The following is a 17,548-nucleotide window of genomic DNA, read 5'->3' on the forward strand; positions in this document are numbered from 1 at the left end:
GCTCATCCTCCTAACTGTATACTTGTGCCCTGGAGCTTATTTAGGTGAATGCAGAAGGTAATGATAATTAAACTATCCCCCCCCCCTGTATCTAGAATGGTATAACCTTAGCATCATAGGAGAGATGTGAAACTGAAAGTAAAATATCTCAGCCTCAAGATGGTTCCTGATAAGCATCAGACAGGGAGCCGCACTGCAGGGAAGTAGTTGGAATTCATAGAGGAGACCTCCAGAGTATGACTAAAGGTGCGGAGTTCTCCAGCCAGCCAATTACATATAAAAACAGCCCCTCTTACTAGATGGTGCTGGTCTTTTTCCCATTTCCCTCTCAGAACTCTGGTCCTTGGACTCATGTATGTTCTGTTTCGGTAAGTTCTGGGTGGGATTCGGCATGAGGTTCTGGGTGGGATTCCCTTATTTCTGTTTCTTGATTTAAACAGTGACTTGTTCAGTGTCTCAGAGTGGGCAGGCACCTGGTGTGAACAGGACCCTTGACGTGGGCTTGTGAGCTTGCGTATTCTGGCCAAAATACAAACCAATACATTGTACGTACTTATTAGCAATTCCATCTGCCTATGTGTGTTAGACTATTGCTAAGTATTTCGGCTTCTGTAGTCTGTGTTGGTGTATTCACGTTTGGCATGTTTGTTGTCAGTGTTCAGCGTGTATGCATGTCCCTACTTCCCTTTTTTTTTCCTCTCCAGCCCTTATTGTTGTGTTTGTGTAGGTCGCTGTCGTCACGGCACGAACACTACAATTATGTTTTACCACTTTTGAACAATATAAGCTCTCTTTTTTTTACAAAAATACTTTTTTGTGGTGCTACATTCCAAGACCAAAGCAGTTTTATTTTTCTATCGACGGCTTAAATTCTTGTGGGACAACTTGCAGTTTTATTTGTACTACTCTGAGGTATGTACAGCTTTTTCATTTTTTATTCCTGTTATGGGAAGCCAGATGAACAGAAAATGGCTATTTTAGCATTTTTTAAGCTTTTTTTTTTTTTTACAGAATTAACTATGCGGGATGAATAATGTAATATTTTATAATATTGAGTGTTATGGATGTGTCCTTTTTTTTTGTTGTTCTTTTTTTCTTTTTCAATAATTACAGCCTTGTGTAAGGGGGAAAAACGTTTAAAACTTCCGTATTGCCGCCTAAATGCCCCGGTCAAGCACTGACTGCAGTATCTGCATGGTTAAACGGTGTAGCAGAGCTGTAGATGAGCAAGTGCTCTTCTTTTCACTCCTTTTTTGGAAAACAAAAATACTCCCCGCCTATGTTACAATAAGAGAGCAGATATGCTCTCTGTCTGATTGGGGGAGGGAGTGTAATAACATGAAGAAAGGTCATTATCACCCCTCTCCTAGGAAAGGAGGAGAGATAGGAGAATCACAGATCTCTTCTATGATTCCTGCTTCTCCCAGCTGCATTTCCTCTATTCTGTAGCTGACCAAATAGTGACAGCTGTAAATTTAGTATTCCCAACCCTACTTCATATGGCTGTACCTTCGGTTCTATCATGGCTATCAACATAGCTTTTGGTGTCATTTTAAAGCCAGGCCCTGATAGAACCAGAGCCACAGCCATTTATAACAAAACAAGCTCCGTTCATCCAAAACTCTAATGTGCTTTTCATTCAGAATGAACAAAGCTCCTCCAAAACTGCTGGAGAGTTAAATAGCAGCTCCATAATATACTTTTATTATGGAACTGGTCGTGTCAGCTACGAGGGGGCTTAAAGATACTGCCACCATCTTTGTGCACCCCCTCTCTGAGTGATGTCTACTGTGTGGATCTGTGTAGTACCTTTTGAGAAACTTGCCTTTTATCAGTAGTAGCAAGTTCACAAAGGACTACCTAAAGTAGTCCTGGATGCTAGCTACACCCACCCTGTCTTCCAGCCAATGATGGACATCTTTATGCTTATGACTGTGCATAGAGAGAGGCTGAGGGCTGCCAATCATTGGTTGGAGGTGGGTGGGTGGGGCTAGTCTGCAGCTCATGAATATGCAGGACTAATTCTGTATCAGGATACTAGTAATAAAATACAAGTTTCTCCAAAACGACTGCACAGATCCACACAGCAGACATATCACTGCAATCAGTGAGACAGGTACCATCTTATTGTGCGGCAAAAAGAAGGGGACAGAGTCTCTTCCAAGGATTTTACATTTCTGCTCATAACTACCAATCTACTAGTGAGCTCCAGGCTGTCATAAAACAGCCGGCATTCCATTTATGGGTCTCAAGACAATTGAAGAAAATGTGAAATTCCATGTTGCCCTTCGTTCTTGATCTATTAGCGTCCGAAATTCCTTCGGTTGACAGCTCTACTTTTCATTTAAAGCCGCCATTACTTTATCTTTATACTTTCTTTATAATACATTATTCTATGCAAATTCCCCTTTTCATATAAATAAGCAATTTAGTAGTCTCATTAACTAAATATCCATCTGTAATCTCCTTCATTAAATAATACTTGCAATGTCCAATTCTATTATGCCATTGAACTTCAGGATGGTGGGCCGGATGATTAGATAGCATGCCCAATAGCAATGTTGGCGTCTAGCGATATTGGCTGTAATGTGTGAGAACGCGTGAATGTGGATTGGGAAATGTCTTGTAAGCTTCAGTGGGCAGCCGCCGATGTGCAGTGCCGGGAAATCTCTTATAGCCATATAAATAAAAGATAAGTCACTTTCAATGGAAATAACCTATTCCTTGCTCTATAAAGCTGGATGCCATTTTTAGGACACGTTCGCTGTCTTTTGGGAGCGGATTGAGACGCCTAACGTTTTCTGTCCCGTTATTTTAAATGAAAAATTGTTCTGAAAAATGTGATTTTTTTTTATGGTGCTTGAAAAAAAAAACCATAGAAAAAAGTCAACAAATTAATATTACTGACTCCATCAAACCTGGGACAAGGGGAAGATGGGAAAGGCAGACAGTTAAACCCACGGCGGAAGACCCTCGTGTCAGTGCAGAAATTATTTTTAAATGCTTGCCGGCGATCGTGAATACACTGCGGATCGCCAATACGGAAAAAGAAAATCGCAAGCCCAAAGTGCCTGCCTTCCCCCTCCTACTCACCACCCTGCTTGATCTCCAAACTACCAGAGAGGTATCTGCCTACAAACACAATTGAATTGCGGATGCATCGTGGAATTCTCGTTTCCATAGAAATCAATGGAGCTCATCTGCGCGGAACTCGTGCTAAAATGGAGCATGCTGCGATGTCTTTTCCACGTGTGGCATCCGCAAATCAAATCCGCAGGTGTTATTTGAAGTGCGGACGCCCCATGCTTCCCTGTGGGCGGCTTTAACCATTTCCAATCCACTGTCTGACCTGTGAAGACCTTATGATTTAAGGCTGTACAGCTCCGATGTTGGAAGACATCCGTCGGGGTTCTCTTACTGTATGTTGCCAGCCTTTCTGCTGTCAGAGCCTATCCAACGTGTCACCTCATGCAGTACTGGCTTTAGCCAGCAGATAGCGCTGTTGTATAACAGCAGAAAAAGAGTAAGCCCCCTAGGAAAACCAGGATACAAATTGGATTGGAAAGGGTTAACTGCGGGGCACCCCTGCAGTCTCCGTAATTTAATTTTGTCATGGACATTGGGCCTAAAGGACGCGCTCCTTTGTTATATATTTGCTGTTTCTTCTCCCCACTTTCAAAAAATTGTATCACTTTTATTTTATAGGAGACATAGCTGTCTGAGGGCTTGTTTTTTTATATTTTTCATTGGTACTATTTAATGTACTGAAAAACTTAAAAAAATTGGAGTAAAATGGAAAAAAAAAACGCACTTACGTCTTTGTGGGAATCTTGTTTTTATGGCTTACACACTGCTTCAAAAATGACATCATTTTATTCTATGGAGTGGTACAATTCTGACGATATATGTTTTTTTTTTCTATACTATTTTTAAAATTTTGCTGCTGATGGCGCACCTGCTGATGGTGCTGTGTGAGGTCTCGTTTTTTATGGGATGACAAGTGGTTTCTATTGGCACCATTTTGAAATGCATCCGACTTTTTGGTTGCTTTCTTTTAAAAATTTTTATTAGAGAAAGATGACGAAAAGCAAGACTACGTCTGGCATTGTGTTTTTTGTTTTTACCACATTCACTATTTGGGATAAATATTGTGTTGTTTTGATTCCTAAATACCAAATATGTTTTTTTTAATTTTAAATATCCTTTTATTTTTACGGTGATTAAAAACTTTTTTTCCACTTATTTTTCCTGGTATCTTAAAGGGACTTGAACTTGCAATTGTTTTATTGCGCATACAGAATAATGCAACACATAAGTATTGCGTTATACCACATTTTTAGAGGCAGTCTATCATGGCAACCCTGGGGCTTTCATAAGGCCCTGGGCTACCATGACAACTGAATGGAACCTCACGCTCTTATCACGAGGAGACGTTCAGGAACCTCGAATTGACAGCAGCATTTAAAGGCTGAGCGCTGATTGTGGCCATTGTAAGCAGCTGTCAAAGACAGCTGGCACCCACTGTGTATGGCGCAAGATCAGCTCCCATTGCCACTCCACATAAACCCTGCACCCAAAGAATGTAACTTTATGTCCTTTTGGGTGAAAGGGTTAAAGGGGTAGTGTCAAAATAGCATTGACTGTTCATATGCCCTAATAGGGTATATAAATGTCATGGAGGGAGGTCCACCACTCAGGACCTGTCTATGGTTCACCTTTTGCCATCCTCTATTACTAAATTTCCCTATAGGGGAGATGTCAGGCTGGCCGTAGCTTCCCCTGGCAATATAAGCTGTTTGCCAGAGGTGCCAAGAGCGGGAATCATAGAATGGTAGAGTTGGAAGGGGCCTCCAGGGTCATCTGGTCCAACCCCCTGCTCAATGCAAGAACACTAAATCATCCCAGATAGATATTTGTCCAGCCTTTGTTTGAACACTTCCATTGAAGTAAAACTCCCCACCTTCCATGGTAACGCGCTTTACTCATTCATCACCCTTACTGTCAGAAAGGGTATGTGTATTTGATGCTCTGCATATAGAATTTCCATGTGTTGTGAAAGTGAGAATGGAAGAAGCCGAAAGGTATCACCTGTCTCCCTTGCACATCTCTGATCTCAGAGGACCTCAGGATAACTGCAACCCCCTGTGAGAAAGAGGAGTTCACCATGCAGCACTGAGAAGTGTCTGGAAGAGTGAGTGTTGACAGGTTGAGAGTCTGGAGAGGAAAGAAGTGTGTTGTTCTCCAGGAGTGGAGCTGCACAGATAACTAGGACTGTGGGCCCGATCTTCATCCTGTATTCTGCCTCCCTGTCTCACTACCAACTCTGCCTAAACCTATGCAGTGCTTTGGCCTATGTATTGATGAACTGTTTAGTGTTGGCAGATCAAGTAAAGCAACATTGCAGACCATTCTTGGCTTTGTTTTCAACTATACTCTGTGTGTGTAGACTATCATTTCATTATCCTGCTTCACCACAGAAGAAGGAACGGTGGCGTCACCTGTGAAAAACCAAAGAAAGAACCAAGGTAACTCAGTTCCCAGTTACGCACTACTTTTATAGCCTGCCTGTGGCCCTGTTGGACGTGTCCCTAGCTACCCTCTGGGTGGGAAACAGTATTACCACCATGACAAAGCCTACAACTCATCCCCACTCTCTCCTAGGCTAGGGTCTGCTCTTTGGACGCTGCATCTTCTTCCGCAACATAATCATCAGTAGCCCTCACACAATATGACCTACAATTATACAAAAGCTTAGAGCTGTCATAAAACAGCCACATCCTTCTGGAGATGAAAATGGAGAGCCGTCACTTGACTGAAGTTCTGTTTGACTTAGTTGCTCACACAACTTCCTCCACATAAGGGATCGTGCACTTTGAAGCAAGGAGCAAATGTGTGATTACTGTAGTTGACACTTATGAGGCCATTGTGTGTAAATTCTTAAGGGCATTGTTTTTGAGGTGTTGTGGCTGGTATTATCATGGGAGTATTGCATTTGGTACTGTCATGGAGCATCCTGGCTGGCACTGATAAGGAGGCACTGCGGAGGGTACTCTAAGAGTAGTGTAAGGAGGACACTCAAAAATGTGAACGCATTTGCAAATGTTTGTATGCTAGTGCAAACAATTATTCGCGCAGGTGAATGTTTTCGCACCAAAATGAAGCTCCACCCCAGGAACGGCCGCACATTTCCTGAAAACAGGGGAAGTAAGAAAGGAGCATGCCAGAGAGAGCTGGGCTGCGAAAGAGTATTGAGACTATATTGCTGCAAATTCACTAAGGCCAAAGCCATAGGGAGGCAGTGGGAACCATAAAAGAGACTGATTCTTACTTCTACAGTTCAATTCTCTGGAGACCGGCGATGGACATTGTATAACTCCGTATCCCCCTCACCATGAGGAGGACCCTGGTGCTTGTAAGTGAGAAACCTTGATAAAAACAAAGTGTGCATACATGATCAGAGATAGATCATAAGCAGGCCTGCTAGGTAGAGACCTTGATATATATCTTTTTATTCGTCATTACAGCTTTGCATTGAAAGGAACTTATCTTTTCCCTTGCTGTATATCAGTTTTCTTAGACCCCTTTTCATTAAGTATTGACTGTGCGCGGAGAGCCGCTATCTTTATTGAACTATAACTTACTCTAGAAACATTATGCATCTTTTTCATTGTAGGGGTAAACCTCTCTGAAGGTGTGTGTCATCTGTACATTGTTTACTGTATCTGCCACTAGTTGCAATCATTAGGTAGTTACAGTAGAACTGCGTCAAATGATCAGTGGAGGCACTGTTGGCACTCTAATGGGGTAACTGTGGCTGAAACTATAGGCAGTGATGTGAGGAGGAGCCTTTTGCCAGGTTAGGCTATCAAAAGAGTCTGTCCCGTGATTGATCCTATCAGTCGCAAAGAAATTTACTGTATGAGCCATAATAAATACTATAGGAAGGTATACAGAGGAAAGGGCATCACACTAGAACTCCAACCTCAGCCAAAACAGATGGGAAAACATGCGTACATCACCAAATATTTTTTCACAATTTGCTTATCCCCAGAGGCAGCAATACCTGAATGTGCAACCAATGAACCACTGACCTGATAGTACAAGGCAAGAGTCCTTGGAGGCATGCAAGCATGAAAGCAATGACATTAGCATGAACTATTATATATTTTTTGTTATTTTCTTTTTTTTGTCATCCCTTCTCTCCAGTCTAGCAAAACGTATATTCAAGGAACATGTATGAAGGAAAAACTTTGGTAAGAACCATGCATGGAGTTTTTGATGCAAAGCCAGGAGTGAATTCAACTGGAAGGATAAAGGTTTTTGCTTCCAGGTAATTTTAGCCTACTTACATATAAATACATGTATGTGCTGGTAATTATGTTATGGTTGAGAAAGGCACCACTAGAGTGCAGAACCGGTTAGTGGGTGAGATTTCTCTGTCCACATCCTGGCATTCCTTTTATGTATGTCCATTGTTTCCCCTGATGGGGTATTAAACTAGCAAAAGTAACAAGAAGTCGGGAGCGCTGAAGTTTTTTACTGCTTAGGCAGTTTGGATTTATTTTGCCTGTTGGACCAATACCCATCGACTCATCCGTGTTGGGGTTATCTTCTGCTACCGACTGAGCCTCTGGATTACCAGGGGATGGGAGTGACTTCAGTTACGTTATAAGTGCACCTGGATCATGGGTGCTGTCTCAGGGGGTTCCCGCTCGGTGCCAGGTGAGTTAATATACATGTATTATTGACGTATCCGTTTGTGACAATCCATCTAGCACTTTCCCATATATTCTGCTTTTGCAATGGGAGGCAAGGGACAGGAGTGATGTTTGGCTGTATGCGTTTCTGGATGTCCAGTTGAATGGAAGCCAAGTCGTTCCTATAGGAGTGTGCTGCCGACCACAAAGCCCAGTGGGCTGAACAGGACTGCTGCAGTTGCTGAGCGTAACAAATGTCTACGCAGGTAGCTGCCACAAAAAAAACGAAAAGACTTTTGCTGGGAGTGCCACAAAGCAGATGGATGAGCACTTGAGTATCTTCAAACAGGAGGCCAATGAAGCAGGAGATAAGAACACATGAGATGCTGGTGGGTGGAATCCCAATACTGATAAAATTGGATCCAAACCAGGTGGTTTCCAGAGTCATGCCTGAAATACTGCCATTGCTCAAGACAGGTCCTTATCAATTCTGCGACTGTGTATGGAACTGTACCATACGAACTTGCTAAGTGTGAAGATCCAAAAGTGTAGTTCATTCTAGGCACAGACTTTCCATACTTCTGGCAGTTGTGGGAGGGAGAGGATCATATGCGGCCTCCTACAATGTCATCTGTTTAGCCGAGCCAGGAGGAAGTCTCTGAGAAGATGGTGGGTAGAGTTCTACTATCTGATAATGTGAACTGTGTTCAAGGTCCTACATATGTGTGTAGTGAGGAGATGCAAAGCTGCAAGGCAAGTCTGAAGGCTGTGTGATGCACAAAATGTCATTGAGGTTAACCCAATAGATCCTGCCTTTCAGGAAAAAGGAACGTTACTTTCTGCTTCTAAAGACGAAGCTGCATTAGTGAAGGACCAACTCACTCAGGAACTGATAGCAGAGAAGCAAAAATCAAACTTGGTTGAAGCAAAAGAACGCATCAGTTTGTTGGAGAAAGAACATGGAGTTTTCCAGGGCAGCATACATAGTAGTTATCAGGAAGCTCTACAAATGTAGCATAAGTTTCAGCAGGTCCGCAATCAGTTGGAGAGCCGGATCACCCACCTGAAGCAGGAAAATGGTATTCTAAGAGATGCTGTGAGCTTGGCCACCAACCAGATGGAAAGCAAACAATCCAATGAGCTTATTAAGCTTCGTCAGAACTATGCCAGACTTGTCAAAGAACTGAATGATGAAAACAGTAGCTTGGCACAAGGAGAGCTGCAGAAAAGGAACCATGAGCAGACTGTCGCTGGACTAAAGGCTCAGATGCAAGAGGCAGAGAGGAGATGGGAAGAAGTTGAAAGCTACATAATGAAAAAGATGTGCAATTTAGAAATTAACCAGCAAGAATTTCAGGGAAAGCTTATGGCTGAGGAGGCTGAGGTCCAGAGCTTGCATAGCAAACGGATGGACACTACGGTGAGCAACCAGCAGCTGGAGCAGAGAATCAAGCAACGTAATGATGAAGGACAAGATGACGGCCTTTAGATGCAGGTGTAGGATTTAGGGTGCCTACCCACTAGCGATATTTTTCTAGCAATGCGAGATCGAGTGCCTCGGAGCGCTGAGAAAGTGCCACGATATCGCTCATTGTTTTCAATGGAGCCGGTGGCAGCAGCGCCAACCCCATTGAAAACATAGGGAGTACATCTCGGACTTCTGCCACAGTTGTGACAGCCATGGTAGAGGATTCCTTGATCCCCAAGGGGACCAGGGAACAAGGGTACTCCCCGCAGAGATAAAGAGATATCCTCTGCCACAGCTGTCACAGCTGTGACAGAGGACCGCAATGCTATCCCATTGAATTCAATAGAGTTGGCGCTACAGCTGGCTCCATTGAAAGCAATGGGCTACCAGCGAGCCCTGCAGTGATTTTCGAGGAAGGGCTTTAAATATAAGCCCAATCAGAGGCAGCTCTCAGCTGTCATTCAATAGCTGAGTGCTGCCTCTGATTGGTCACAGTGCTCAGCCAATCAGAGGCAGCTCTTTCAGCAGGCTGGGATTTTAAATCCCCTTCTGCTGAAAGCACTTCAGAGCAGTGCAGGGAGAAGACCCGGCTGGGTGCGCCTGAGCCCCGACAGCTGTGGAGGGGTCAGTATATATTTTTTACACATTTTAGGGATGATTTTTAGGGAAGGGCTTATATTTAAAGATGCCACTGTCACTAGCATTTTAAAATCCGCTGCCCTATATTTACCGCTGTACATTTTTGTGAACAGGTAAATACCGGGCATATGACCGCTGCCATTGAAAAGCATTGATTCTTAATAGATGCGGATCGCAAACGCAAGTAACATGCGCACATAAAAATGCCCATCTGTCTGAGCCCTAAAGATATAAATTCTGCAGAACATTGCCAGTGCTTCCATCTGCCACTATGGGTTCACTTAAATATCTTTTATAAAAATCACTTTAAATAATCTTCCTGGATTAGGAATTTATAACAAACCTCTTAGTCTCTTCTTTGTACTTTTCTGTTCAAACATCTTCAAAACTGGAACTACTCACCTCTTCCTTCTATGTACGCAGCTTCCCAAGCAACTAGAGTCTTCTCTAGTCTCGTAAAACCTCCATGAACTGCTCTTCCCAGGTGCCGTCAATAATTTTACAAAAAGACCTACCTTTCAATAGTTCTGATGCCAGCGTGAAGACCACTGGGACTTTTTTTGGACTAAGTTCAAACACAATAAAAATTGTGTTTCCAAACAGCATAATAAGACAATACTTCGATTGTTCCCTCTCGAAAACTTTCAGCACGTCGGAGAAGAACATAAAGGAAGATGATGTTTTGTAGTTTTAACAACTTTCGAACAGCGGGAGTGGTTTATATGGAGCTTGACTCTTACCGCATTGTCGACTGTCATTTATCATGTCTACCACTGAGCGACTTCTTCTATGGTTTCTCCTACTCAACTCTTTTTTGTGTCTACCATCTGAAAGTTCACAAGACTTTTTCAACTTTTACTTCTTTGTAGAGATGAACTTTGAAAATGCCGAAGCCTCTGCTCTACTGGATGTGATTATGCCTTAGATCTCAGCTTCAGGTATACAGAGAATTATCAAGCTCCCATAGGTCACTTTTTTGTAAATGTTTTTCATCCATGCTACAGCGGTTGGTATATTCATGGAGACATTTCATCTGTCATGCTACTTAGACTCCTTCTAAATCCTTTAATTTCATTAGCTGCGCTTGGCTTGTTCCATGGGGGATAAAACAGATTAGGTAAAAGCAGCTTGAATGTTCTGGCTTCGCTGTATTTTCACTGCTAAATGAAGCACAGTTTAAATTGTGGTTGGAATGGAAAACACTTGGTTTCCCTGGTAATGGGAGGATCATAATACCAAAACTTACATACGATGGATTAATAGCTTTTCATTGAGCAAACATTTCAATGTTGAGGCTGTGATTGTTGTAATTAGTTTGTTTAATACATTTGGTCTAAACTCCATCTCCTTAGGAACCCCACCTACTTTTCTCATAAATTGCAAGTTTTACCATCATAGACTTCTAAGTAGTGTTGAGCAAACTGAACCAGAATCACCATTTTGGGTCGTTCTTTGCTAAAAGTTCGGTTTGGCATGAACCCAAACCAAGCTTTTGGCAAAGTTCTACACGAAACAAAGTTTTGGTGGTTTGGTTCACTGAAAACTAGTGCTAAACACTGGTGTATAACACTGTCTAAAGCCATAAAATCCCTGTATAACGCTCTTAGACAATGTTATACACCCGCTTTAGGGGTTTTCTTCAACTTCTGGTTCGTCTTTGAACTATTTGGATCATTGGTAAACTGGACAAACAGAACTTTTCAAAAGTTTACTCATCACTCCTCCTAAGTATATAATGGTGAAAAATGGAGTCTAAAATAAAACTAAGGACTGTTTGTTTCAAAAGGGTAATTGGATTTAAATGTTTTTTATGGGGCAAAACATGGAAAATCTAAAAATACCTAAATATAGGACGTAGAGCTATGTTATGGCGCCTGTACCTTTCATCTGCTTCTCTAGACCCTCTTCTTCATCTCATGCATCCGCCAATCTGCTGCTGTGTTTACATGCTTCACTTCTGCAGTAAACATAGCATCCAGACTGTTAACTACAAGTGCCAGCATGCATAGAGCTTGTTTACTGGCCAGCGCTATAACTCCGCCCCCATCTTGAAGGTCCTACCACTTACTGGCACCAACTGAGTGAGGCAGAGAAAAACGGCTAAAGCAGACAGACAGGAGCTTTCGGCACGCTGAGCGGCACATGAGCAATACAGTGCAGTGCTTCCACCCCTGTCCTCCCATCATGCACTGCTCACAGAATGCTAGAGGCTATGGACAAGAGGAAGTAGCAAATGTGGACAAGATGTCAGAGGAAGTGGAGATATTTTTGAGGTTGAGGGTCACATGATAGCAAATGTGGACAAGATGTCAGAGGAAGTGGAGATATTTTTGAGGTTGAGGGTCACATGGCAGATAGAAAATGAAGAAAGTAGCTAGATCAGGTAAAGTGACTTTATTACAGAATGACTTATTATGATGATGTACAATAAATTTTAAAATGTTAATCTGTGCCCAGAATACCTCTTTAAAGGGGTTGTTCGGTTATAAAGTATTTATGCCCAACTCTTTGGGCAGTAGATCGTCGAGGGTCAGTTGAAGGAAGTCTGTCTCCTAATTATAGCAGTATAAATGAATCCTATCATAAAATGTAGGGCAGGGAGATGAAAATAACTATACTTTATATTGTTCAACAGATCCTCCCATCCAGAAACATCTTCTTGTACAAAATGTAAATGGATGGAAAACCCACCGATGGGTAGTTCATTTCTTGGAGTCGCCAAGCTCTTCCCACCCTCTCATTAAACATGTCCATCATAGTGTTGATTGACCTATTAGCTATATGTTCCGAACAGATTGCGCCTGCACCTGGGCTGTTCTTCACTTGCAGCCTGGTGTGTCTGATGGAGGATGGTGCATGTGCATGACATCCTTTAGGAACATTAGTGGCCAAGAGTATGTCACTGTGCATGTTCTGGATCCCCATGCACAAGGCCTATTTGAAACCAATAGGTGAGATGTCAATCTAAACTGGAGATGTCAATCAACGTTAGGGTGGAAGTGTTCAATGTAAGAGGGGGGAGGGAGCCTGGATGAGTTACGGAGATGAAACGCCCATCGGACTGCTTACCAGCAATTTGCATACCACAGAAACACCAAAAAGAAGATATTTCTGAATGGGAAGATCTGTTGAACAATATATGGTCTTAGTAAGTTTCACCGCTCTGGCCCACATCTTAGGATAGGATTGATTTATACTGCTAGAATTAGGTGACAGACTTCCTTTAATTATTGCTATAGTCCTCCTTCACTGTAAGCACCTTCATTGTGTATGAAACATATGATAGCTTGAGTTAAAGAAGAAACAATAGAAAATGGACATTGGGGCAGATTTACCATTACAAAAGTTCTAGTTTACTGATACAAAACACGTGGAAAGCAGTGTCTTACGTGCCTAGAACCTTTATTTATAATCTGCTTTTTGGCACTTCCTTCATCTTATCTGAAGATGGGTTTGATGGGATGTCAGCTTCAACCTATACCCCCTTTAGCACTAGGCACTTGCATTCATAAGTGGAATCAGTACGCTATAACCGTTATTCTTGTTGCTGGGTGGGAGTTGTCACCGCATTTATTAACCTTTATAACCGCACATTATCAGAACTTTCAGTTGCATAAAAGTCCATTTTGCTTGGAAGCTCCCACTTCCCCATTTCTCACTGCAACACCGCCTACTGTGACTTAATAGAGGTACTGCAAGAAAAACTGAAACACATAGAAGCTGACCCCTCACTACCCCAACAATTACATTTTTATGTGTTACATTCAGTTATATATACCTACATGACTAAAATAAAAAAAAATAACATATATGAAAAAGTAGAAAAAAGTGTTTTTTTTGTTTTGTTTGTTTTTAAAGTAGAAGCAATGAGTAAAGGCATAAGAAAGAAAGGGGTGGGGTGTTCTGCTAGAGGAAGTTGCAGGGAAGGAGAAGAGGTAAGCCCTAAAACCACACAAGGAGGGTGATGAGAAAGAAGGGGCAAAGCTGCTACACCCCTTAAGGGGACCACCACCTAAGTACTTGTGCCCCTCCCTTCCCCTCAGGGAAACAGGGGGTAAGAGAGACCCTTTCCAATCCCTCCAAAGACAGGTTGATATGATCCTAATCTATTGGTTGTTTTGGAATTTTTTACAATTCCTAAAGATGCAGGATCTGACATGACCATTTAGAGCCATGCCACAAGTAGAAATTAGAAGAAGCGGTAGCTTATTAATACTTGCCTCATTAATGGAGGAAACTACTGAAACTAGGTTATGTGGCACATATCTATTCAAACCGAAGTTTCATACAGAGGTCTAAGTAATCCTGAGTACATCTAGCAGCAATGAATGTATTAATAGGCACTAGTTGTCACCTCCATGTAGCTTTTTGGTATAATCTACGCCATTCTCTTTTCAGATGATTCTGTGCATGTACGCTCACATAGAGATGAATGGGGGAGAACACGCACACAGTCATCTGAAAAGAGTCGCACTGTGTGTGCCAGCCAACTTCATAGGAACACAACACTAGAATGGGGCACCTGGTGAGTATAAAACACCGCTTCCCGAAACTCGCCGTTCCCTCACCTTTTGAGTCCCATAATGGAGTTTATGGGACTCAAAGGCGATGACAGGACCTACTGTGTGAGTCCTCCCTGGAGGCATAGCACTTACCTTGCCACCCAGGGTACCAGGTCCTAGTACACACATGTGAGTTGAAAGCCATATAATATAGTACAATAGGCAACAATTTATGACATGACATGAATTAACACCACCATTTATACGAGAGGGTGGATGAGGTGTTACTAGTACCAGCTTCTGTTAGGTGAATGTCTGTGGAACTCTTTTGTGGTGGTACGCCAGCCAACATTGTTGGGAAAGGTTGGGTTCGGCTCCAGTGAATTTTTTTCCAACAAATTGTCCAGTTTTTCGCTTATTCTGTGATGGCCGATTCATATCAACAACGTGCAGCTGGGAAATTTTGTTTCCTTTTCCACTGTTCCGAGTACTCGAAACAAGATTGGGTGAATACGGGGGTCAAGCATTGCTCAACACTCAGCGCTGTGTGGCCAAACAGTTGACTGGTTCTGCCACCATGACAATGCACCTGCCCACACAGCGTAGACATTCACCTAGGAGCAGAAGCCGGTAGGAGTAAGGCCGTGCCTACAAGAAGAAGATGCCTGCTTTTTTGGGTGCCTCCTCATATGTCACTACAGAAAAAAAATTGCCGGACACAAGCAGATTACGTCCTACTTCAACATTAAACATTGCACCAGTGAGAAGAGGAAAACATGCAATAAGTCACCGGCCTAACACTTCCAATCCGAGACAACATAATGGCTCAATGGTTTGTACTCAGTAAACTCCCTTTCGTTCCTAGAAGCCAACTTCACAACGTACAACGATAATTCCTTGTTACTTGAGCCTTATATTGCAGTTGGTTTCGTAGCCTGTGGCTTTCTATAGCGAACAGATTAGAAAAATGCCGTTAAAGTTACCGCATTGAGCTTTAGAGCATGTATCTGATGACTCACCCTATTATCTGCGCTGGGAGCCATAGTATCCGTCATCCACGACCCAAACCTGGACCCCGAGGCACGTATTGTGATTGGGTTACTGACGCCTGTGAGTTTACCACAACCTGAAATTGAGAAGGGATATGAAAGCGGTGAGAAGGATTATATTTATAGAAGGAGCTTAGATGCTTCTAAGGCGAAATTTCACACTTCTAGATAATGAAAGAGAAAAAGATTCAGAAGAGACTGTAGTTTAACATAGAACGATCTCCTGTTCCTGGAAACCCAAAACTATATCCATTGGCCTTATAATTGGACAACCCCGAGGACTTTGGGTTATAGCTAGAGATGAGCGAGTATACTCGCTAAAGGCAATTGCTCGAGCGAGCATTGCCTTTAGCGAGTACCTGCCCGCTCGAGACAGAAGGTTCGGGTGCCGGCGCAGGGGAGCGATGAATAGCGGCAGTCAGCAGGAGGGAGCAGGGGGGAGAGAGGGAGAGAGGGAGAGAGAGATCTCCCCTCCGTTCCGCCCCGCTCTCCCCCGCAGCTCCCTGCCCGCCGCCGGCACCCGACCCTTTGGTCTTGAGCGGGCAGGTACTCGCTAAAGACAATGCTCGCTCGAGCAATTGCCTTTAGCGAGTATACTCACTAATCTCTAGTTATAGCCTTCCCCCCTCTGCGGGTATAATTAAAAATAATACAAGACTACACCCTTAGGGCTCAGTCAGACGAGCGTTTTTGCGCACGCATTTAGGTGTGGGAAATGCATTCGCAAAACACATGTATAAAATTCGTGTGACCAAAGCGGCAGATGCGTTTTTAAATTCGCATTGTTTGTGCGGTCACATGATGGCACGATTCGCATATAAAAGTGAGTTCCCATCGCTATCCCCTGCTGTGACTGTGACAGCCCTAGCAGGGGTCCTGGCCCCATTGAAAACATAGGGAGAAGATCGCGAACATCTGCCACAGCTGGCGGGGGATTCCTTCATCCCCACGGGGAATCCTCTCATCACTGAACACTATAACAGCACCGTCACAGTGTTCAGTGACAAGGGGACTCCCCGTGGGGATAAAGAAATTGCGCTGTGCGAATTGCAAAACGCTGTCCTATTTTTTGCAGGTGTGAATTTTATTCGCTTGTAAAAAACGCACATGTGACCGCTTTCATTGGAAGGCATCGGTTCTAATAGATGCGGATCGCAAACGCACCTAACATGCGTGAAAAATAACGCTTGTCTGACTGAGCCCTTAGAGAAATAACACGCACTGAATGGCCCCTTTATTAGCGCTCCTGGCCCTTTTCACGATTGGAGGTTTCCTGTATGGAAATTCTCCCCGTGACAGCGGAGTGCCGTATGAAATCACTTGACAAGTTTTTAGTGGATCAGTTTCAGCGTGAATCAATATTAGAATTGGAAATCCAGCGTTCTGAGCGGCTTCCAACAAGGCCTGGTCATCGGTGTTAGATTAGTCAGGGCCATCATTGCCATGTGGGACTTTCTAACGCAGTGGAGTGGAGAGTATATCAAAATCCAGAAAAACATCCAGCAAAAAAGGATCCTGGGGATGGAAACAACTCGTCTACAAAAGGGGTCTGAGGAGGATGTCAAGAATTGTTGTGATGACCAGGCCATGCATAGTCAAGGAAACTGAAGCTAAACACATCTACTGCTGTCTAAGAGAAATAGAAAGACGAGACTGCAGTAGACAAAAAAGTGCAAAATCTGCATCACTGAGCAGTGGAAAAACATCTCCCGGTCAGATGAATCCAGATTTCTTTTGCACCGTGCTGATGGGAGGTCAGAATTTGGTGCAAGCAGCATGAATCGATGAACCCTTCCTGTCAAATATTGACAATTTTGGCTGTTGGAGTAATGGTGTGGAGAATGTTCTCTTGCAACACCCTGGGTCTCCTGGTACCTGTAGATGGACACCATGATGAATTGATGCGATTCTGAAGGCCAAAGGACATCGAACATGCTACTAGCTGGAGGCTTCTAATAAAATGTCTATTCAGTGTAGAGATGTTGGCCATTACATAGAAGATTACATGGGAATTGTAAAAACATAGGATGGTTATTTATGATTCATACTCCAATTGGGTCACTGTTACTCGTGGGGTATCACAGGGGTCAGTATTGAAGGGGTTAAGAGAGAGGTACCTCAGGAGTCATTATTGGGCCGTTTTCTTTTTATTATTGACCTTGTAGAGGACTTACAGAGGACCATTTCAACATT

General features: G+C 43.0%; 1 protein-coding gene across 2 annotated transcripts in view; it reads right to left on the bottom strand.

Moving 5' to 3' along the window:
* The window catches only part of OLFM2 (olfactomedin 2), a 309,661-nt gene that overhangs the window by 17,584 nt on the left and 274,529 nt on the right, over nucleotides 1-17,548 (bottom strand). For both annotated transcript variants that reach the window (XM_066593533.1, XM_066593532.1), the window contains exon 5: nucleotides 15,326-15,432. In XM_066593533.1, the coding sequence (XP_066449630.1) occupies nucleotides 15,326-15,432 (107 nt within the window). The remainder of the gene's footprint in view (nucleotides 1-15,325; nucleotides 15,433-17,548) is intronic.

This window comes from Eleutherodactylus coqui, chromosome 2, assembly GCF_035609145.1.
Source record: "Eleutherodactylus coqui strain aEleCoq1 chromosome 2, aEleCoq1.hap1, whole genome shotgun sequence".
NCBI classification, from domain to species: Eukaryota; Metazoa; Chordata; class Amphibia; order Anura; family Eleutherodactylidae; genus Eleutherodactylus; species Eleutherodactylus coqui.